Source organism: Typopeltis vanoorti, chromosome 4, assembly GCF_054136105.1.
Source record: "Typopeltis vanoorti isolate ZY-2024b chromosome 4, IOZ_Tvanoo_1.0, whole genome shotgun sequence".
NCBI classification, from domain to species: domain Eukaryota; kingdom Metazoa; phylum Arthropoda; class Arachnida; order Uropygi; family Thelyphonidae; genus Typopeltis; species Typopeltis vanoorti.
This window is the reverse complement of record NC_143552.1, coordinates 40,223,822-40,247,612: the sequence shown is the minus strand read 5'-3', so window position 1 is coordinate 40,247,612 and position 23,791 is coordinate 40,223,822. Positions and strand designations below refer to the sequence as shown.

Below are 23,791 nucleotides of genomic sequence, written 5' to 3'. Positions count from 1 at the left end.
GTGCTTTGCATTATGGGATGCTAAGACAAGGGATGTGAAGTCATTAGCTTTTATATGAGTTGTCCTGTCCTGATCATATTTCAGATGCAAACTTTTTTTGCTTACACTTGGATAAAGGATTAAACCAAGTATATAATTTCTTGATATCTTTAATTTACAACTAAAGTACACTGCTTGGAAAGAAGTGAGCAGACACCCCCATGGGTAAGGTGCATTGTGCCATATAGCGAGTCATGTTTGTAGCCAGTATAAACTGGAGGAATATGTTGCTCCATAGTCATTGCAATTCTGTCTGGGTAAAATGGCTCCGAAAAGGGAACTGATTGAGTTCAAAAGAGATCTTGTGATATGATGCCATTTTACAAACCTATCTCTTCAGCAAATTGTTGGCACTGGCAAATTGGTGGCTATCTCAGGTCAACAGTCAGTGATACCATTCTGAGATGGAAGTACAGGGAGTCAGCTCGCAAATGCTGTCTGCAGTCATTCTCACCATGTTCACTGAATGTGACCGTAGGGTGCTATGAAGGATAATATGTAAAAACCAGCATTCATTGGTAGGCATGTTCTAAGCATTGACTGGAATACAAATCTGCATGACAACATTCAGAACTGAGGCTCACACATGGGTTTCCATGGTAGAACTACTTGTATACTGCAGCTCTTCCATGGTAGAACTGCAGTATACAAGCTCTACATTATTCAGAGCAACATAACGTCATCTTCAGTGGTGCAACAATCATGTACGTTGGAATGTGGAAGATTTGAAATCGGTGTATGGAGTGACAAATCATGTTATACCCTCTACTTACCAGATGGATGGGTCTTTTTTTCTGGAAGGTAAATTGAACAGTGTGGTTGAAGCATTTGATAAGAGATGTGATCTATGGGGAGTATACAAAGAGAAGAGTAGATAATGGTAGTTGGCACGAATAATTTGACTGGTATCAAGAAGAATGTAAGGAGGGATGTCATGAGACTGTTAAGGTGAGTGAAAACTAACATTCACAGTGTGGTTGGTAAGGTAGTCAGCATGTTGCCCAGATATGATAATGATGAGTTCAAAAGGTGTGAATTTGAGGGGTCGATAGAGCTGTTATAAAAGAGATGGGCTACATTTGAATGGATTAGGTGTGAGTCAGTTGGAGAAATTGTTACTGCAAGAGAAAATGATTGAAGTGAATATAAGACCTGAGGAGGCTAGAGATGCTGTGGAACAACAGGAGAGTAAGTTAAGCAGGTTTTTGAAGGGATAGGAGAGTGGCATGAGTGAAGACAATGCGAGAAAAGGTAATGAATTTCTTAAATTTTTAAGGGATAACTACCTTAAGCAGTACATAACAGAGGCCACATGTTGATCAAGGGCTTTGCATTTGATTATCTTATCAGAGAATATTATTATAAATGAAGTGTCACATGGTAAAAGTGACCATTATGGAGTATATTCCCAAGGTCAGAGATTAAATAAGGTAGGTGTAAAATGGATGACTGAAGAGCATGCAGTCTGGGGGGGGGGGGAAGGCAGTCTGGTGGCATCACAAGATGAGTGGAGATAATTAGTTTCACAAGGAGTACAAAGAGCAAGCAAGGAAGGTGACTTGCTTGGTACAGAGATAGCAGAAGTGCAATATGAGCAGTGGTTAGCAAATGACACTAAAAAAAATCCTAGGAAGTTTTTTCAATATGTGGCCAGTACAGGGCTGGTCCAAGAGTATCTGATGCCCCTAGGCAAAGAAAATTTAGGCGTCCCTATAAATTGTCTCTCTCTATATATTTTGTCATACTCACACAAGCACACATACACCTACACATGTGGATATTTATAAAAATAATAAATAAAGAAATAGAGAAAGGCGAAATAATGTAGGATCATCAGTGAGCACCAGGACGGCTTGACTTATTTTAGTGTTTTATTATTAATCAAGGTTTTACTAATTTTTTTCGAAGGTTATAATTTTTCCCCGAACTATGTAGCAAAATCTGGCGTCCCGAAGTCTCAGCGCCCCTTTGCAATTGCCTAGGTTCGCCTAATGATAAAACCGGCCCTGGGCCAGTAGAAGGAAGAAATGTTGGTTAGTGATAATGGGAGAATGATAAACACTGAGGAGGATATAGTAGACGTGTTTAATGAACATTTCATTAAAGTAGTCCATCCTTGTGATTGTAGCATAATGCAGAACTTGAGAGCAGTGGGAATGGGGGAGGGGGTAACCAATGATATTGAGTGAGCAGGAGCTATATGAGCAACAATTGAGTAAACTTTGTCAACAAGGCCATGGGACTTGATGATATATCACTGTGTATCTTGAGGTAATGTTACATGGAGTTAACACCTTTAACTTACTTTTTTAACATCAGTCTTAGATTAGCCAAAGTCTAATAGGAGTGGAAAGATGGCAAAATTGTTCAGCTTTATAAAGAGGGTGATAATTCTAAGGCTTTGAATTATAGGCCAATGAATATATAATTATATCAATTCTTTTGTTCTGGAGTTGTTGTCAAAGTATCAGAGACAAGGATTTAGAACTGGGTTGACAGCATCAGATCTCTTTAATAGACAGCATGGGTTTACTAAACAAAGGTCATGTTTTATCAATCTGCTTAGTTATTATAATAAAGTGACAAATACATCGGACAAGGGGAATGCATGTACAGTAGTATATTTAGATTTTGTAAAGGCTTTCAATAGATTACCACATGACAGACTAGTAGTTAAACTGGAACAGATGGGGTTGGATAGAAGATTAATACATTGGATTGGAGATTGGCTGTCTGATAGGTATCAGCAGTTGTGCAAGGAAGTGCTATTCCAGAAGAGGAAAGTCACTAGTGGTGTGCCCTAGGGATCTGGTTTGGGGCCATCATTTTGCTTCAAAACTACTGTCAGTATTTGCTCCTTGCATATCTATCCTAGATGGGTACAACTCCTCTGCCATCAGCAACAGCACTCCTCCTCACTTTATGTCTTTCATAAAAAACTACATATCTCTCCATCTCTATCCCTGTCAGGATGTCATTCTAATTCAACGTGTCTCACTTATACCAACAATTTTTGCAAATGAACTCTATCAGTGCTGCAATTTCATTTCCCTGCTCATTTTTGTTTCTATAACAAGTTTCACTGACCTTACTTCTGAGATATGACCCCCCCCCCCCCCCCGACCATTCCATGACTGATATTATACCTCCTCTCAGACCTAAGTGTTATTGTCACATCTTTGACTATCTTAATCCTTTCTTGCATAATCCCAGATCCATCCCTGAAATCATCTACACTTTTCAAGCAGTGTCTTCCCATCTGCCTTGGTTTGTGAAGGTAAATGGGAAGACACTCCTCCTCATTTTTTTGACTCATGCCACTCACCTCTCCATTTGTGAACTCCCTTACAAACCCAAACTCTCATCTCTCCTGTTAAATCTCTTTATCTATTGGATCTCTTCAATCTTTTCCCATGCATACATATTGCATTCACAGCCTCGCCATTTTCAAAAAATCTGTGCCACTTGCATTGATCTTTTGTGCTGATCTATGTCTCATTGCCATTTTGCTCACTCTCAAATTATTGTGTATGGGATTGGAAAAAAAAAACTGATAAATATTGTTTTAAGTTAATTGAAAGGGAGATGGTAAATCCCGTTTTATTTTATAGCCGGGTACAAAACTCGGATCGAAACTTAACTTATGTAGCCAGTAAAACATAGTAATAACAATTTGGTAATAACAATATACGAGTACACCATTTTGGCAATTCGATAGTAGGGGTATGTAAGTTCGGTTCACTTAAAACCTTGATATTCCAGGTCTACCTACTCACTGATGAGACCTCAAAAAAGGTTGAAATCGGTCTGGGTAGTGACCTCGTCTCATAATGTAAAACAGTATACATATCTTTGGAGCTGTGTTTTACATTGTGAGAGAATATTAAGGTTAGTGACGGATCTTGCTCCACCTTTGCGTGGAGTTGCCCTGGTGTTGTACTACCCAAGGGATTACTTACTCTTGGGCTCGCCGATAGTTTTTTCGGCATGAAACTCTAGGACTTCGATGGATTTCGATCCGAGTTTCGTACCCGGCTGTAAAATAAAACGGGATTTATCATCTCCCTTTCAATTTAAATATTGTTTTAATTACCGTTGTGTAGCACCTTGTATAATAGAACAATTTTCTATGTACATGGAAATGCTTTATTTCTGGTAGCTGTTGACAGCCCTCAAATGCTAAATTTTCTCTTGTCAAAAATGAAAAACCTTCTTCACATACCCATTAGCACAAAGAATACAGGTAAATGATTGAACAGCATTTACCTGTACAGGTAAATGATCATGTCATTCGAGGTCTTTTATAACTAAGACTTCAGCATTGAACATCTTTTTGCAATTTTCACATTTGCAAGGACTTCATGACATTTGCTTGTTGGTTGGAAAGACCAATGGTCAAATCTCATCTTGAATGTGAAAAATCTTTGAGCTCTGAGACTAACTCACTTTCGACTGAAAGTGAGTTAGTCTTATATGGAAATGCAAAGAAGTCTGTCTATCTGCATTTTTGCAAACAGGCAGACTTGCTTGAGAATGGATATAATCACTGATTGTATTCATTCTCACCAAGTTGTCTTTGTTGCTTTTTGACAATAATTCTAACTAACCATCCTAAGTTTCATGTCATTATTTATAAAATATAAATAGATTTGATAGCTGTGACGATTTCATGGTTGCCATATGAGTTGTTAGTATAACATTTAGGTCTGTTCGGAAAAGTGCTCTTTCTTTCTGGTTTGCAATGCAGACAAATCAGCCAGAGAATGTACACAATTTGCAGACAAAAATTATATTACAATAACCAATAGCTTTATTGGTTTCTTAAGATGGTCCTCTACCTGCCCATCATGACTATTATATCATCATACACCAAATAAATAAGAAGTGCAGAGAATTATCTGATATTTGATCTTGCTGGAGTGGGTTGATGGCTGTGAATAAGTAGATGATAGAATGAGAAAATAAGAGCTAATAATAATTCAATCAAAATTGGATCACTTCTAGTGATGAGACGTAATGAGACTCACTGTATTTATTGTTATATTGGTGTTATACATCAAGCAATATGTTGTATTGCAACATTAAGTTAAAATAACAATACAAGCAAAGCAATAAGCAAGACTGCATATTATGTATACTTCCTTATTGTGAGTCATGCGTGCATACCTTCAACTGCAGGAATATGAATGCAGCTATGCAGTGTGCAAATTTTGAAAACCAAATGAGACTAATAGTTCACTGAGATATCATTTGATCTTATCTGCTGAATACAGATGTGCAAATCCCTTTGGGTATAATGGTTGTGCATGCCATTGTACAGCAGTTGAGCATTCCTCAGTCCACAGTTGCATTTACTACTGTGTTCTGAAGAAATGGAAGTCCACAGGTGATATTGATCACAAGGATCAGGGAGGCCTAAATTACCGACTGATAGAAGCCCATGCTTTTAAGGAATGTTAGTCCTGTCTTACCTTCTAGTGTAGAGAATCTTTTCAGAAAAGCAAGCTATCCATTAAGTTTTACCACAAGATGTAGAAGAGGACTGTATATTATAAATTTTCAGATGGCTACAATCCACAAAGCTTCATTAACATTAACTGCTGCACATCATTGATTTCTCACTAGTGGGTTGTCCTACTTGATGGAGTTTGGCTGTGGCAGAGCAGTAACTTGAGATTGATTCTCATATATGGATTAGGTCCACTATTTGGAGTACATGGAATTAGGTCTTGCTGGGTTCTGCATTGATGGTCTACACTTGGGGTTCTCAACGCGATGTACACATATCCCTTGGGGTACATGGTAAAATTTTTGAGGGTATGCTGCGAGAGTTCAAAAGTTGCTAGATTTAGTAACAAAGTTGGTAACACTGATACTGATTAATTTCTGACAACTAAGTGATGAAGCACAGCACTGTAGTTCATGTCTATGCACATTTGTCAATCCTCCCTCCCCTTTCCTACCTGAGAGCTGAACCTATCTGAACAGCTGATCATCCAGTCAAAACATCCATTCTAAGTGGGTGAATGTACCTTCTTACTGCTCGATGTATTTGTTGTGATTTATTTCACTTGCTGTGCTTAAAGTTATTTTTAAAGTCTTCAGTTTACTGTGAAGTTAAATGAATGTGTTTCTAAAGTGCTTTGAAACATGGATAATTAAGAAGAAAAGTAATGTGGAGCCAGAGCTGATTGCTTCTACATCTATGACTATGTCGTCATCCCATGTGAGTAAAGAGGTGGATTCAGCAGTAACTAAAAGAACATCAAACGTTAAACAATCAAGTGATAAATAATAAATTTAGTTTAATCCTTTATCCAAGTGTGAGCAAACAAAGTTTGCGCCTGAAAATATCTTCAGGACTGGGGTAAGGTAGTACAACACCAGTCCTGAAGATATTTTCAGGTGCAAACTTTGTTTGCTCACACTTGGATAAAGGATTTAACTAAATTTATTATAGTCTAACTAAGTGAAAAATAAACTTTAAACATAAATAAACAAGTGATAAAAAAATTAAAAAACTTAACTATCATGAATCATATTTACAATTTGGCTTTACATGGACAGGCAATTTAATAGAACCAAATCCACAGTGCGTTGTTTGCTCTGAAGTCCTGTCACAAAATTCTATGAAACCATCTCTTTTACAGTGACACTTTGAAACAAAACATGGGCATTTAAAAAATAAGCACTTAAGCTATTTTGAACGTCTTTTGGAAGACTTGAGTAATAGAAAAACCGTAATTAAGCTTTTCTGGTGTAGAAGAAAATGAAAGTGCACTTAAAGCATCTTACAAAGTAATAATCCTTCAAATTGCCAAAGCTAGAAAGGCTTACACAATAAGCAAGTCACTCATTCTTCTGGCAGTTGAAGAAATAGTTTATTGTAAGTTTGGTCAAAAAGAGGCATACCCTTGTCAGAACCATTCCTTTGTCAAACAACACAGTTTCCAGGAGAATTAAAGATATGGCCTGTAATATTAAGGACCAACTCATTCAAACTATTCAGTGTAGCCTGTGGTTTGCCATACAAGTGGATGAGTTGATAGCCGTAGCTGGATTAGCTCAATTACTTGTTTTTGTGTGTGGAAAATTCCAGAATGCAATATTTGAAGATATTTTATTTTGTAAGCCTCTCAAAACTTCTACTGTGGATGAGGATATTTTTAATATGATTGATTTATTTTTTGCTGTAAACAACCTGAATGGAAAAATTGTATTTCTGTATGAACTGACAGAACAAAACCAATGAGTGGTTATATCACAGGACTAGCAGGTCGTATAAAACAAGTTGTACTAGAATATAATTTCACCGTGAAGCGCTGATACCTAAATTCCTCTCTGATGATTTAAAGAGTTCTGGAGATGAAAGTGTACAAATGGTTAATTTCATCAAAACCCGACCATTGAAGTTTAGATGGTCGGGATTTGATGAAATTTCGATGGGCAGGTTAATATTTCTTCACTTTTTTCAATTATCTGTGAAGAAATGGATACCCTTCATAAAAGATTGCTGCTTCACACAGAAATACGTTGGTTGCCATTAGGAAATGTTCTTTGCCGTCTATTTGAACTCCACAATGAAGTATGCCTTTTTTTCATGGACCACGTTTCAACTTTCTTTGAGACTACAAGACTTAGAATGGCTTCTACAGTTAGCATATTTAACTGATATTTTTGAAAATATGAATATTTGGAACTTATCATTGCAAGGAGACAATGTTGATGAGTTCTATGTTGAGAAGAAAACAGAGGCCATGGTGAAAAAATTATCTCTGGGAAAACAGAATTAAAAAAGACCAGTTGCAGTGACTAGATTAATTTCTTAAAGAAAATGAGCAAACGATTGCAGACTTTGAAGACATCAGACAACAAATAATCATTCACTTAAGCACTCTTAAAAGGCAGTATTCCCCCCCCCCGATGAAATGCAAGAATGGATTAGAGGCCCCCTTCACATTTGATTTGGAAAAATATGCTTCTATTTTCCAATAAAGAAGAGTTCATTGAGATATCTTGTTACAATAGTTTAAAGCATTGGTCGGCAACCTTTTTAATATGAAGGGCGCAATACTGCGGGCACCATGACTCTCACGGGCGCTGTGTTGCCGACTCCTCCTGATTTAAATAATTAAACTTAAAATTACAATTGGCATGAATGGTTTTGAAATGTCTTTCTATATTACTTTTTTTAGAAATAGCCACACTATTATTGCATAATAAACAAATGCATTTGCCATTATGATTGATAAAGCAAGGTGCTTGCATCTGATCTGACAGATACATGCTAATTGTTAACATGAATATTCTTTTTGTATTCAGTTTTTATTTTTATTTTTTATGGTATTTTATATTCATTCATATGTGACAAAAATATGTTGTAGAAGCGAGGTAAATAAAATAATGTTAAAATTTGATATCTCATTTTTCTTAAAAACAACTAATCATAGAATTTCTAAGCCTGAAATGAGAGAAAAAATGCCTGTGTCATGAGCCCTAGATAATTTTCAAATTTTATGTTGCTCTCTTCATATTAAAAAGATTGCTGATCTCTGCATGTTGTGCTTTACATTTATGGAAAATACTAAGGAAAGAGGTCTGGAGCTTGCTTCACCTTTACTACGAGTTGCCCATAAGACACTACTTATGCTTGCATCCATCGAAACGTTTAGTTTCTATATATTCAACACGAAACTCTTGTAGTTTCTATATTCGGCTAAGAAATAATGTTGGATTCAATATTCACTTAATTTGTACCATCATATATTATATTTGCAGTGTTTTTTCTTTATGTTTTCTTGCCTTTTAGCACATGCTAGTAATGAATGTATCGCTCAGATATACTGCGATCTATGCTGCAAACTTACTGCTACGAGCTCCAAAGCAGTACAATAATTTCTCCGAGGGCACACTAAAAATTCACTGTGGGTGCCATGGCGCCTGCAGGCACTGCTTTGCTGACCTCTGGTTTTAAGCATTCATTTCAAAAAGCCATTGCTTAGTTTTTGGATTGGAATGGAGAAGGAATATCTGACTTTTTCAAGAATTGCAGTGAAATATTTGTTACTGTTCACAACTTGTTTATGTGAAACTGGGTTATCATCTTTAATTGCTTTAAGAAAATAAATATAGGAACAGGCTGGATATTGATGATGACTTGTGACTCTACCTTAGCAAGATAACCCCAACCATTGATGAACTGTGCAGGCATAAACAAGCACAACCATCTCACTGATTACCCAGCAAAATGTTTATAATTTTATAAGATTTGTTACATTGTTTATGTCACTCTTTGTGTGTATCAGTATATGTAATTTATGAAAACAAAATTTAATCCGAGAACTTTTCAGACCACCCTTGGTGGTCTGAAAAGTTCTCGGCCTCGACCATAGATGGCAACACTATCGGCACGATTTTTTTTTTTTTTTCCCTAAGTTGGTGCATCTGTCATAAGCATCCATATGAAATTGCTAGTCACTCCGTCAAGTAGTTTGTTTTATACAGCTGTCTAAAGCAAAAGTGTTGTCTGTATCCCTTGAAACAGATAAAATAGAGTATCGTGCGGTTATAAAATTCTTTGTAAAAGAAGGTTTAACGGCAAAAGAAATTCATTTGAAGTTCATGAAAGTTTATGGGCACTCTTCCCTTCATTTTCGACAATTAAGAAATGGGCTGTCGAGTTTAAATGTGGCCGTACCAGCCTTGAAGATGATCCACGTGAAGGACGTCCAAAAAGTGTAACAACACCAGAAATCATTGATCAAGTGCATGATATGATATTGGATGACCAGCGAGTCAAAGTGAGTGAAATTGCTGAGACTATAGGCATTTCAAAAGAACTTGTAGGGTATATTTTGCATGAAGAATTGCAAATGAAAAAGCTTTGTTCAAGATGGGTGCCTCGCTTGCTCACAGCAATTCAAAAACGCACTTGCATGAAAATCTCTGAGCAGTGCTTGGAGCATTTTAACAAGAATAAAACTTATTTTCTGTGTCCATTTATTCCAGGATGAGACTTGGATTCACTATTACACACCAGAATCCAAGCAGCAGTCAAAACAGCGGACAGAAGCTGGTTGTTCAGCTCTAAAGAAGACAAAAGTCAATCCCATCAACAGGAAAGGTCATGGCTGGGATGCTAAAGCCATTTTGTTTATTAATTATCTTGAAAAGGGTAAAACAATAACTGGGGAATATTATTCTGATCTTTTAACCAGACTAGATGAAAAAATTGGTGAGAAAAGACCCGGTTTGCAGAAGAAAAAATGATTTCATCAGGACAATTCACCTGCCCACAAAGGTGTTTTGACAATGGGAAAATTAAGGGATCTGCACTATGAATTGTTGGCACATCCACCGTATTCCCCAGATTTAGCTCCCTCTGACTTCTGTCTCTTCCCAAAACTAAAACTCTTCCTCGCTGGTCAGTGTTTTTCTTCGAATCAAGAGGTGATTGCAGCTGTAGAGGGGTATTTTGCAGATCAAACTGAGAACCACTACAGGGACGGCATAATGGCACTGGAACATCGCTGGAATAAATGTATTAGTCTGAAGGGAGATTATGTTGAAAAATTGAAATTATAAATTCGCTTTTCATTGTTATGCCGAGAACTTTTCAGACCACCCTCGTATGTATATATATATATATGTATATATATATATATATATATATTTGTATATTATTTTATTCCCATTGTTATACTATAACTATAGTTTTATCAATCTATACAAGGAGTATGCCAGTTACATACATATTTACATAGAGTATGTGAAGCATAAAAGGTTGAGAATCACTGCTCTAGACAATACATTTCACTATTTCATTCAAAATTCCTGTCTCCTATCCAAACCTTTGTTTGGATTTAGTTCTCCAAACAAGTCTGTGTATGTGCAAAAAAAAAAATAAATAAAAAAAAAATAAATAAAACTTCTGTTTCATGTGTTTCCTACCCTGCAGCTTGTGACAGCCGCAAAGAACCATCAATGAATCCCAATCCAAGTTTGAAATTGCAAAGTGCATAAACCTTTCCTCATGTACAAACAGTAGTCATATAATGTGGTACCTAGCCAAGGCCGTTGGGTGCAACTTCTGTCCTTTTTGTCTCTATATCTAATATCCATGTGCTACCATCATAGCATACTATGATGGTATATATGCTATAATGCTACCATCACCAATGATAAACTGATGGGTTAGCATCATTCTTCCCCAACTTCTACACAGACAATCAAAACAAATCATTTTCCACTACCATAGAAAGCACATCTCATTTCATGCCTTTCCAGTCTTTCACCAGAAGGGCATCAAGAGAATTATAAAATATCTTGGATACCAAGTTCTCTAGTCCTGATAATTATCTTCCAGTTTTGCTTAAAACTTATGCTACATAATTAATATTCATTTCTATTTTCTCTCTCCTCCAAAACGTTCCAAAAAAGGGGGAGAAAAAAATCATTTACAAGACTGTCTCATCATCTGAAAACATGAAGCTAATCAGCAGCTAATTTCACCTCCTTAATGACCCCTCAATTAATCATTGACCACTAATATGGATTTTCACTCTTAATCCATATCATCTGCCTACTAGTGTTAACCACTTTTAGACACATGTCACAGAACGTTTGGAGATACTTGAGCAGTCATGCTTAACATTTCTAGAATGTTTGACCTGGTATAACATACAGAGCCACTTTAAAACTACCATCTTATTGTCTGCTTTCCACTCCTGATAATTTTTTTTTTTTAACATGAATCTCACTCATGACAAGTTATAAACTTACAGGACGTTAGCTCAGGGTTTTAATGATCTGGTGACTCTGTTCTAGAGACAAAACAGGAAACTTTTTTAAGCTACTTCAGGCCTACGTTAAGCAGTTTAGTGGTCTTGCACCAACCGACGAATGTTATCTACTGCTTTAAGATGTGTACAACATAATTGCCAGATTGCGATTTGAACCCACAGCCTGTTCTGGTTTGAGGAACTGTATACTTGACCAGCCATGCAAGCAACTTAGGTTGCCAACTCCCCTGGATTGTTCATTATTATGTCTTGTGGATAGTTTCCTTTCTTCATGTTTTCCAGCATTTCTGGGGTACCTCAGGGACCTGTATATTTGCTCACATTTCCTCCTCATACATAAATGATCCTTACTTGCTGATATGAAATCTTGTCCATAACTTTGTTGAGAACAGTTCATTTCATTTTTCTTTGTCATTTTATGAATCATAGTGCTCAAAACATTCCATGCTTAGATTTTTGTTAATCAATGCTTTAAATGCTGATCTTACCATTCTCCTGTAAGATGAAGACAACCTTATTATGTTTTGTGCTCCTATTTTCCTTCTAAGAAAGATCTCAGTTCACCTCTCCTTACCCTTGATAATGTCTAGAATTTTAGATAAAGTCATATTTCTTTTCTTAAACATACATCTCTAGTTTTTCGTGGCACAAAGACATCAAATCCATAGCCTTCTCACTGTCCAAAAAAAGACTGTATCCTTTTCCAGACACTATTCACCTGTATTCCTACTACCTACCTCTATACAAAACCTAAAATTGCCCATCTTTGGCATATGGTTCTCATATTTTGGGTGCTGCATCCAAAACAATAGAAATTCTTGATGCTATCTTGAAGGAGTCTAGTTAATTGATCTGAGCACATCTCTCTCTCTCACATACACACACTCCCTCACTCACTCACTTTCTCATAGATCACTCTCTCTCTGCCCTCTGTTCTTTAACTGTTTTCATGAATGCTGTTCTTGTGGAACAGCACAATGTCGTGGAAGCTGTTCCTGGAACAATATGATGGTTACAATCATCCCTTCATTGCCTATAAGCTGGAAAAAACATGAACTGCTTTTCAACAGCCCTCACAGTACAGCTTCAATCCTATTGAATTAACTTCTTTTCTTTGACAGTCTCCCAACTGTGACTGTTGGGAGATAATTTCAAAGAATAGACTTGGAAACAAAAATTCTATATAAAAATCCTTCATAATCTGTAAATTATTTTGCAACATTATGTTACTGAAGAATCTGTATGCTTAAGAAAGTTTTCATATCCCTTGATGGTGTTGGGTGCTTTAACCACCTTACCGGCTATTATGGATCAAATATGCATCCTCATACGCTTCATATCCATCATATATTTCAATGTAATGTCAATGGTATTACAATTTTAATATGCACTTCCCATTCATGGTAACTTGGATGTATATATACGTCCTGGCTGGTAGCATGGTTAAGTTCATATGAGTTTTTTTTTCTTTTTTCAGTATTTATAATGTGGCGTTCTTTTTTTTGTGTGTGTTTTTAGATATACAGGCAACAAATACTACACTAAATATAATTACCTGAATTTGTTTCAGGTATTGGAACGTTCTTGTGAGATAGTGGATGGGGTGAATGTGTCCTTAAGGCTTTGGGATACTTTTGGAGACCATGATAAAGATAGAAGATTTGCATATGGAAGGCAAGTTATTAGTTTTTATTGAATTTTGAATGTATGGCTTTCACTGTAATTCTTAATAAGCAGGTCAAGAAATTTTTATTTATAACTTGGATAGAAGTGGTATAATTTGGTAGCACGTGGTTTTGGAATTAGGCATACATTGGAATGGATAGGATTAAAAGACTCTTCCTTCCCCATTCACTCACCATCACCACTAAATTAGTTTAGTGAATTTCTTTATGTTGGCTCTATGTTACTGTTACTTATTTGTGATCATAATAGGGGGGAAAAATTAAAAAGCTACCTTCCTAAGGAATATTTATTCAGGGATTCTGAATGAAGCTTGATATACATGAATAATATAATAGTTGTAGAACTAATTTATATGATTTCTGAAACTATTATGTAGATAATTACTATTATTTCTGAAACTATTATGTAGATAATTACTATTTTTTTTCTTTTGATGATTTATTGTTATTGTCTACCAGATTAATTTCCTCTTTTCCTTTGGTTTGCTCAGAAACTTGCAGTTCTTCTGATAGATGATATTTATATTACCTTGATATGATTTGATTACTTACCTCTGTTCTTTCTCAAATCTTCTGTTATAGCATAGAAATGATGTTGCCATCTCATTAATGTTCTAAACACAATCTCCATTTCTAAAGTGTGTCTCCTGAACTAAATATATTGTCTGTCATCACTTTTTTTTATATTCTTTTATTCTCTGCTTCTTGCAATCTAGTTTTATCAGTATAGTACATAGCCTTTACTTGGCTCGGTCTAAAGCCAAAAAACATATCAAAAGGTAGGATATATATACTGTTTTTTTTTTAATATATATATACCTGTCTTTTATCCCTCTACCAATAGGTCATACAGTATTTATGCTTTAAAATCTTAAAAGTTTCTGAAGTAATTGAGGGGAATCAGCAGTGCTGTCAGGACACTATAACCATTAATCAAAATCACTAATAACATAGTGAATTTAAGAACTCTCAGTGTGTATTAGAGTATTAGAGATAATACTCTAATATATGGCTTTATCACTATGACTCAGAGACCAAACAACATAGAGTAGGAGGAATGGAGTGGAGATACAAATGTTCTCCATGGCCAAAGAAGTTCCAAACCTAAAAGTCAGCAGAGAAGGTTCTTGCCATTTTCTCTTGGGATATGGATGGTGTAATCCTTACCAAGTACCTCAAAATGTTACAGGTGAAACTGTTACAGCAGCAGTTTATGCAACATCTTTGAAGGAGGTACTGAAGGAAAAATGCCATGGGAAACTGAGCAGAGGCTTGTTGCTTTTGCAGGACAACACATCTGCTTACACTGCTCATGAAACCCAACAGACAATACACAACTTGGGCTTTCAGTGTCTGCCTCACTCACCCTATTTGCCAGATTTGGCCTCATCTGACTATTTCTTATTTCCAAATTTAAAGAAACACTTGTAAGGAATAAAATCTGCCACTTATGAAGTCATATCTGCAGCTGAGGACTGGTTTGTGCAACAAGGGAAAGACTTTTTTTCTCAGAGGATTACAAATGATGTAGCAGCATTATAACAAGTGTATAACACTTTGTGGGGGAATATGTAGAATAAGTTGCATGGTTCTACCTCAGTTCCTTCATGGTGATTATCACAACTTTTCGGCACACTTTGTAATTGGAAAGATGATGTATTACCATATTGTTAAAATAATGTAGAAAAGAGAAAATTGTAATACGTTTTTTTTTCACTCTTGTCAGGAAGTAAATTATTATACTTGAGAGGAAACTTTAGCCAAACATGATCAAGCAAAATTTTACATGTAATATCTTCATGACAAGGCTACTTGTACATAGAGGTTGTTGACTTTCATCAAATTGTCTCACATTGCTAATTTTTATGAAATACTTATGATTGTCATCATTCCAGTGACCAATTATAAATTATAAATTTATATGTAAGTATATAAATTATAAATATAATTTATAAAAACATCCGAGGTTTTTATCATCTTTGGTGTAACTGCAATGTACTGCATTTTGGTCAGATAAAAAAATCTAGTGGTGTATAGAGGAACATGTGAGAGATGTTACCACTCTATCTAATCACATTCTTAATTCTGCTAACCCTCATTCTACGACTCACCCAGTGATCTGGGATAAATCAGAAAACATTTTTAGATGCTATGAGTTTGTGAGAAGAATTGTTGAATCGACAGAAGTGGTTCTCAGTCCAGTCCACCTTAATATTAACCTAAGCTGTAACCTCTCTAATTGTTACTCCTCAGCCATCCAACTTTGCCATATACGAGATCATACCCGTGTGAACGTGCGCTACAATACTTGGTGAACCAGAATGCCTTCAAATGTCAGCAAATGTTTATAACTTTATATATATATTTGTTGTTCTCTAGTAATGTATATTTTGTATTTCTCTTATTTTCATTTCCATGTTATGCACATGAAGTCTTCAAGGAAGATGAAACTAGTCATGTCTTCAGGATAACAAAATATATATTTTTTTTCTATACTGTTATCCCTTGGCTTTTAGTCATTTAAGTTTTTTTTTTATATTATGTCAGATAGCTGACTAAATCCATTACATCAAATAAATATTATACATTAATGGCATGTTTTGTATGCATGCATTATGCACATATGTGGGCTTAGAAATTCAGAAAAATAGAAAAATAGGAACGTGGTAATCCTTTGGAAACATAACAAAGGCTGATCCAGAAAACAGAATTAAAGGAATGATGTTATGTACATAATATTATAAAAGTTTAATAGCTATTTTTGAATACAAGTAAAAAAGGAAATACTTAAATTCCTTTATTTCACCTACACTTTTGAGGTACTTTCAAGATTAATAAAGTGAAAAGCATGCAGTGTATAACTGAATAAGAACACAAGTTTCATTCAAATATTTTAATTACTCCCTGGTTATAGATGGCCAGTTTTGTTGTGTATCCAAGCCATCTTCCCTTCCTTTATCTGCTCCTCTAAAGACGAAATTCTTCAATATTACTAGGAGTGTACAGGATATGCTACAAATATAAACCGCCCTACATATTTTCCAGACTGTCCATGTTATCGACAGTCTATACATATGCAGATAAAGCTGGCCAGCACCCCATGCAATAAGATGGAGAAAAATCATTATGCTAAAAAAGACACTTTCAAAAGTGAAAAGCTATTCTGCAAATCCACACATCCTAAAAATCTCTTCTAATTTAAATAAATTTAGCTCTAGAACACTTCTAGAGGTTTAGGAAACTATTATCTTCTGCCAAAAACAGCATCAACACTGGTCACACCCTTGTCTGCATCAAAGGGCAAATTTGAACATTAGAATTCTCGGTTGAAATTTTGTTCTTTTTCAGTTAGATATTGTGTGTAGTTAGATATTTTTTTTAACTCAGAAAATATCTCATTAATGTATTCAAAACAATGATAATAAAGTATTTCCTTTTTTACCTATTGTTATAAGTTATTAAACTTTCATAGTATTAATTATATGAGAGGAAATAAGAGGAAGAAAAGTTAATTTAGCGATTTTAAAATTGGACTGTATATGGGTTTTGGGTATTGATTTCTGTTTATGCTTTTATATGTTTCGAGGAATGATGAAAACATAGTCCAGTTGCACAGCACTCCCAGTAATACTTATGGAAAAGGCAGTAAGCAGCAACATGAGTTTTTCATTATAGGGAAGAGTTGGTTATCAGTTAGTTGAATTGCTCCTCATTAGGATGTCATCAAGAATTTTTAGGGAAGTTTGTAATACATCACTCTAAACCCAAAATATCAGAACAGTTAACAGCTGCATAGAAAGACAAAAAATCTTTAGAGCAGAAAAAGTATGCAGTTTTTTGGAAAGTGAGGAAGCTATCTACGTGCCAGGAAAGTTTAGAGGTAGATGTCAGAAGAGAAATCTGACCAAAGAGAAGATGAAGTGATATCCTTTTTTTTTTTTCCTCTTTTACTAAGAAAATACTTGTTTTGGTTGCACTAAAGTTCACATGATCAGGAACTGAATGTTTCATACAAGTCCAACTTCTGAAATAAATATTCATCATCATCATCAAATTCCTGACACCCTCAAGGGGTGTACAGGATATGATAGTAATACATGTAAAATTTACATCATTACTAAGTTTCTGTCTGCAATTTTTCTCCAAAACAATTTGTTACCTGTCAAGACTCCAACATTATCAGATATTATATTTCTGTCTTTAAAGGCACTTTTTACTGTATCAATCTACCTACATCTTGGTCATCCTCTGGGTCTTTTACCTACCACTTGTTTCGATAAGCTTTCCTCTCCCATTCTGTTTAAGTGACCATACCACCTGATATTAGCTCTATTAGCAATGCTAACAGTCAAGACTCCAACATTATCAGCTCTTATATTTCTATCGTCTAACGCACTTTGTATCGTATCAATCCACCTATATCGTGGTCTTCCTCTGGGTCGTTTTGCTGACAACTCTGCTAATGCATTCCTGGATGCTGACAATGTCAAGTTTTTTCCTAATATCCTCGTTTTTAATATGATATTGCCATTGATGCCATCTGTTCACGCCTCTAATCTTTTTCAGAACTCTCATATCTATGGTCTCTAGCCTTTGGTCAAGTGCTTTACTTCTGACCCAGCTCTCAGATCCATAAGTTAAAACTGGTTTGAACACTGTCTTGTATACAGCTAATTTAGTGTTCCGACTAATTTCTCTCTTATTCCATATGAATTTATTCATTTGACTTTCCACCATACCAGCTTTGCTGATTCTGTTGTCTATTTCTATATTTAATTTACCATCTTCAGTAAAAATCGTGCCTAAGTAGCTGAAATGTTTTACTTGTTCCACAGGTTCTCCATTCACAACACAGTTGACATTTTCAGTGATTCTGCCTATTTTCATTGTCTTTGTCTTTTTATTGCTGACCTTCATACCATATCTATTACAACAGTTATTCAATTAGTCAGAAAATCTTGCAGACTTGTAGCGGATTTATTTAGAAGTATAACATCATCTGCATAAAGCAAAGAGCTGATATTAACATCTCCAATTTTGATATCATGTTTAATGCCACTTTCCTTCATAATGTGATCCATATAGATAATGAATAACAGAGGGGATAATGTACGTCCTTGTCTCACACGATTTAACATTAAACCATCTTCCTGTACTTCCTTCAATTCTAACTGCTGACTTACAACTCAAATAAAGACTAAGTATTGCTTGATATAAGCCCCATTGACACCATATAACTGTAGCATATTGAATAGCTTCTCTCTTGGCACCTTGTCATATGCCTTTTCCAAATCGACAAAACTTAAATACAGATCTTTGTTATATTCCCATGCTTTCTTGACTATTTGTCGTAAAGTGAAGATCTGATCCTGACAGCCTCTATTTGGCCTGAATCCATCTTGTTCTTCACCAAGCTTTTCTTCCACAATTCTTCTCAATCATTTCTCAAGCATACTTGCATAGATCTTGCCAGGAACACTCAGTAGGGAAATACCTCTGCAATTCTCACATTCACTTTTATTTCCCTTTTTATATATGGGTACTATGAGCGCTCTACTCCAATCATCGGGAATTCGTCCCTCTGTCCAGGCTTTCTGAACTATGCAGTGCAGCCACTGTAAGACTCTTATACCACCATACTTCAGCATTTCTGGTCAAATGTCATCTACTCCTGCTGCCTTTCCACATTTCAAGCCTTTGATGGCTTTTTCTACTTCAAGTATGGATATATATTCCTGACTGCCTATTGAGTGTTTTTTACCAGTGTGCTATCACTGCTTGTTTCATTTAGCAATTTTTCGAAGTAATTACTCCATACTTCAAGGATATCTTTTTCTCCCATTTTCATGTCACCTTTATCATCTCTAACTGCTTTTACAGAACTCTTTCCTCCATTCCTAAGCTTCTTCAATAACCTCCAGAATATCTTACCACCTTCTTGATATTTATTTTCTATGTTCTTGCCAAAGTTCTCCAATGACTTTTGTTTAGCTAGTTTTACAGAGTGTTTAGCATTCTTGCATTTGTCTCTGTATTCTCTAAGAGCACAAGCTGACTTATTTGCCAGGAACTGTTGATATGCTTTCTTCTTTTCCTTCACTGCTTCTTTAACTTCCTGTGTATACCATGGAGTTCTAATTTTTCTATCCTTGCAGACCACTTCACCACATGCCTCTCTGGCTAAATCAGTCAGGGCTTTCTTCAAGGCTTTCCACTGAATCTCCAAGGTTTGATTCCTGTTCTCAAGCTCTTTCATTTTTTCTTCAATAATCTTTGTTTATTTTAGTCTACAGTTCACATCTGAGAGCTGCTCAACTTTTATTCGCTTTAAAACTTTCTTACATGTTATTCTTGTCAGTATGAAATTCAATTTTATCCTGCTCAAGACTAAATAGTGATCACTTCCAATTTCAAATCCTCTGTACACTCTGGTATCCTGCACCAGGGAAAAAACATGACTATCAACAATAACATAGTCAATGAGACTTTTCTTATTCCTTGCTTCTTCTCTCCATGTGAATTTGTGCACATTTTTATGTTGGAACATGGTGTTAGTAATAACCAGTTCATATCCTGAGCAGAAATCCAACAGATATTTGCCATTATTTTTAGCTTTGCTCTTTTCTCCAAATTTTCCCAAAATATTTTTGTATGTCTCACAATCATTTCCTACTGTGCTATTTAGATCCCCAAAAAGGACCAACTTTTCCTTTTTCATTGTGTCAGTTGCTTTTTCTGAAGCCTCAAAAAATTCCTCCACTTCTACCTTAGTAGAACCTTCTGTGGGACCATTGGCACAAATAAGTGTCATTGCCCAGTTTGCCATTCTCATATATGTGCCCACATTACTCTACTTGAGACTGACTGCCATTCAAGAAGATTAGCCTTGTAATTTGTGTTGAATACCATGGCTACTCCTTCTTTTCCTTGATTGTCATTGCCTGAATATAATATTTTGTATTTATTGCTCAGAAAGATCTCACCAGTTTTTGTCTTTTTTGTTTCAGTCACCCCTATTATGTCGATCTGGTACTTATCTAATTCCTCAACTAGCTTCATTTCTTTGCCATTCAGGCTTCTTATGTTGATAGTACTGATCTTTAACTCTGGTGATGTTGAGTTGGGGTGTGTTTTCAGATTTGTTCTAGTAGCTGACTTTTTGCTGTTCGCTCTGGTTCCTGGTGAGAAAACAACGGGGACCTTATTGAACCGGGCGATGCCCCAGCTGGCATGAAATTTTGTTATGTTGTACCATCATTTTTTATTTTGGTTTAACCAATAAGAATACAATTTGGTCGGCTAAATCCCAAATTGCCAGGCCATCCTTGTTCATTCAGTATCCAAGTAGTTACCCAACAGGGTGCACCATGAGAAGGTGAGGATTGGACATTAGGTCAGAAGCCCTGGTTGGTTCTCCGCATTTCTTTAAAGGCTGTGTGAATGTCTCCTCTCAGTTATACAGATTTGACCCTTAAGCACCTCATGTATGTATTATGCAAGCTTTAAATATAATAATGTTACACATTTCATGTGCATATTTTTTGACTGCGCAGAATATAACTTCATACATCCCGTTAAAATTGGATTCAGTTTATACCCGTTTTTTCAGGAACGGAACTGAGGCATAATCCGAGGGCTGCCTGTACTATGTCATGGATGAAGTTTTCAATATTATACATGAGACATCTATCAGTTGGACATTGAGAAATAAACAGAATGACAAAGAAATTAATAAGAAATGTAAAAACATAATTGCTGAATCCATTATTTATTTTATTTGATTTTAATTACATATTTTATTTGAATTTATGTGAAGCTTTCCAAAAAATAATTAAAAATAAATAAATGCTTCTAAAAAAAGGATTGGTTGTTAGACACTGGTTTTTAATGAATGAATTGGCAATACTATGTCAACTTAAGTAACATGCGGTCCCAAGAAGATCAAGGTTTCAAATTTATTCTTGTATATATCCAGATCATTTGACCAAATTTATACAACTGTATCCATTAAAAATGAAAACAGCTGAAGGAGTTGCTTATAAATTTTTAGATATATTTTGAATATTTGGAGCTCAAGTGTTATTCAAAATGACAGTGGGCATGTGTTTTCAAATAGAATTTGAAGAATTTTGTGCTGTGTGGCTGTAACGATTGTTCAAGGAAAACCATGTCACAGTGAAAGCCAAGGATCGGTGGAATGTGTGTGAATCAAAAAGTAGTGTAAAACTGTGAAAAACAGTAAATCATTCCTATTTGCTACTTCATTTTGTTATGTGTGTGTTGTATGTGTTATACAATTTAGGTTCTTATCATGGTTATCATTTAAGTATTTCTAGCTTTCTTCTAATATATTCATTTATCTTGAAAACAATTCTATATTTCCCCAAACTGTTAAAATTCATTTATTACATTCACTTATCTCTAAAATAAGACAAGACAAATTGTAATACAAAAGAAACAACAATTAAGCAAATAACTATAAAAACATAATTATTTACATTAAATAAAAAATATTTTAAGAGATACACTTTCTCTCTCACACTCACCCACTTGAAATTTAATTTCATTAATGTAAAAAAAAAAAAAAAAAGAGAGAGAGAGAGAGGAAACATTCCTTCACTAATCTAAGTTAGTAAACAACAAACAAATGAAATAAATTCCTTTAATATCCCTTTGTAGGATGAAAACAACTATAATTTGTTCATCTCTCGCAACATCACTTTCTGTATTCTCAAGTTATGATGCAGCAGCCATCACAAGCTGTTGCATCATAACACATTGTAGTTGACCTGTTCTTTGTTAGTTAGATATGTTTTCTGTATCATTATAATGGTTAATAGTCTGATATATTATAATTTATCTTTTTGTCTTCATAGAGGTATCAGAATTACTGATATATACATTAACAAGTATTTAAATAATTATTGTTAGATTTTTTTCTTTCCTGCTAACAGTTATCCAACATAAGCAATCTTTAAAAGAAAAATAAATGAAGGCTTAATCTAGAAAGAAGTTGTAATGCAACAGTTGTTGATCTTAGAATTGTATTAATTAATAATTAATACTGTGCATGATTTTATGTTGGGCATACAAATTTATTTTTAGTTATAAAGTGAGTATTTAGTTATACTTATTTTATTGTTAAAATTGTTGAGAAAATTTTTTGCTGTTAATTATTTTATGTATCCAAAAATATGCAAGTTTTCCCTGATCCCAAGTGTTTTTAGCATGTTGAAAATAAAAGGTGACCGCATTCCAACTTTGTGAAGTGCTCTTACAGCTGCTACATGGTTCTCATAATTATCCCAGTGCATGTTAACTTGTACAGCTAGGCTACTCTTTCTCTTTCTTGATGTTGTACAACATGCATATATTGGCTGTGCACAGTGCCACTAATGGAGCCAAGCTTGTGCAGTTCTTTGGGCAGCATGTATGTCTATGCAGAAGTCGTAACTGTATTTATTTATTGCAAGACTGTGTATTTGTAAAGCTGCAACTCTGTATTCTCCACAGATAGCCATTCAGTGAATCATTGACATCTTAGTGAAATTCTGTTCCTGTAAAAAAACATCTTTCTTCCTATCATTTTGTTGTCTACTCTGTTGTAACAAACCGTGACAAATTTGTTAAACCATGATCAAATATGCTTACCTATGAATATGAAGAGAAATTGCTAGCTGGTAAGTAGCTGCAGACTGGACAAAGTAAAATATTTTGTCCAGTGCTTCTCCAACCACAGTACAATACTGTTAATCATTTTGTGGAACGCCTATTTTGTGGGCCGAATCATTTAAAAATAGGGGATCTTTGTTGAATCCTGGACATGATAAATCTTATCTTCCACATCATCATCATTGAGCAATATTGCAGAAAGCCTTGGAAAACCTTGATTAATGCGATTAATTAATCCATCAATTAAGGCCCGCTAAGTGAAATCGCATTAAGCGAATACAATAAATAATAGGAATAATTATAATTCATCCATCTGTTAATGTAAATTTGGGAAAAAAAAAATTACAGTATAAGCTATATTAGAGGATAAAATCATCAAAGTTAATAAAAATCAATTGCTTAGATTTTTATTTAATGTCTAAACATTTGATTGAGCTTTTTTTTTTTTTTTTTTTTTTTTTTTTTTTTTTTTTTTTTTTACAAAAAAAATGAAGTAAGTAAAGATGTTTGAATTGTGCTTGACTTTTTCATCTTGTCATGCAATTTTCAATAGCTGGCGATCACTTTATCAAGATTTTGGGGAACTTCAAAGCG

At 35.0% G+C, this 23,791-nt stretch overlaps 1 protein-coding gene across 2 annotated transcripts in view; it reads left to right on the top strand.

The window, feature by feature from the left end:
• The window catches only part of RhoBTB (Rho-related BTB domain containing), a 397,556-nt gene that overhangs the window by 99,603 nt on the left and 274,162 nt on the right, over positions 1 to 23,791 (top strand). For both annotated transcript variants that reach the window (XM_090391753.1, XM_090391754.1), the window contains one exon: positions 13,411 to 13,514. In XM_090391753.1, the coding sequence (XP_090247879.1) occupies positions 13,411 to 13,514 (104 nt within the window). The remainder of the gene's footprint in view (positions 1 to 13,410; positions 13,515 to 23,791) is intronic.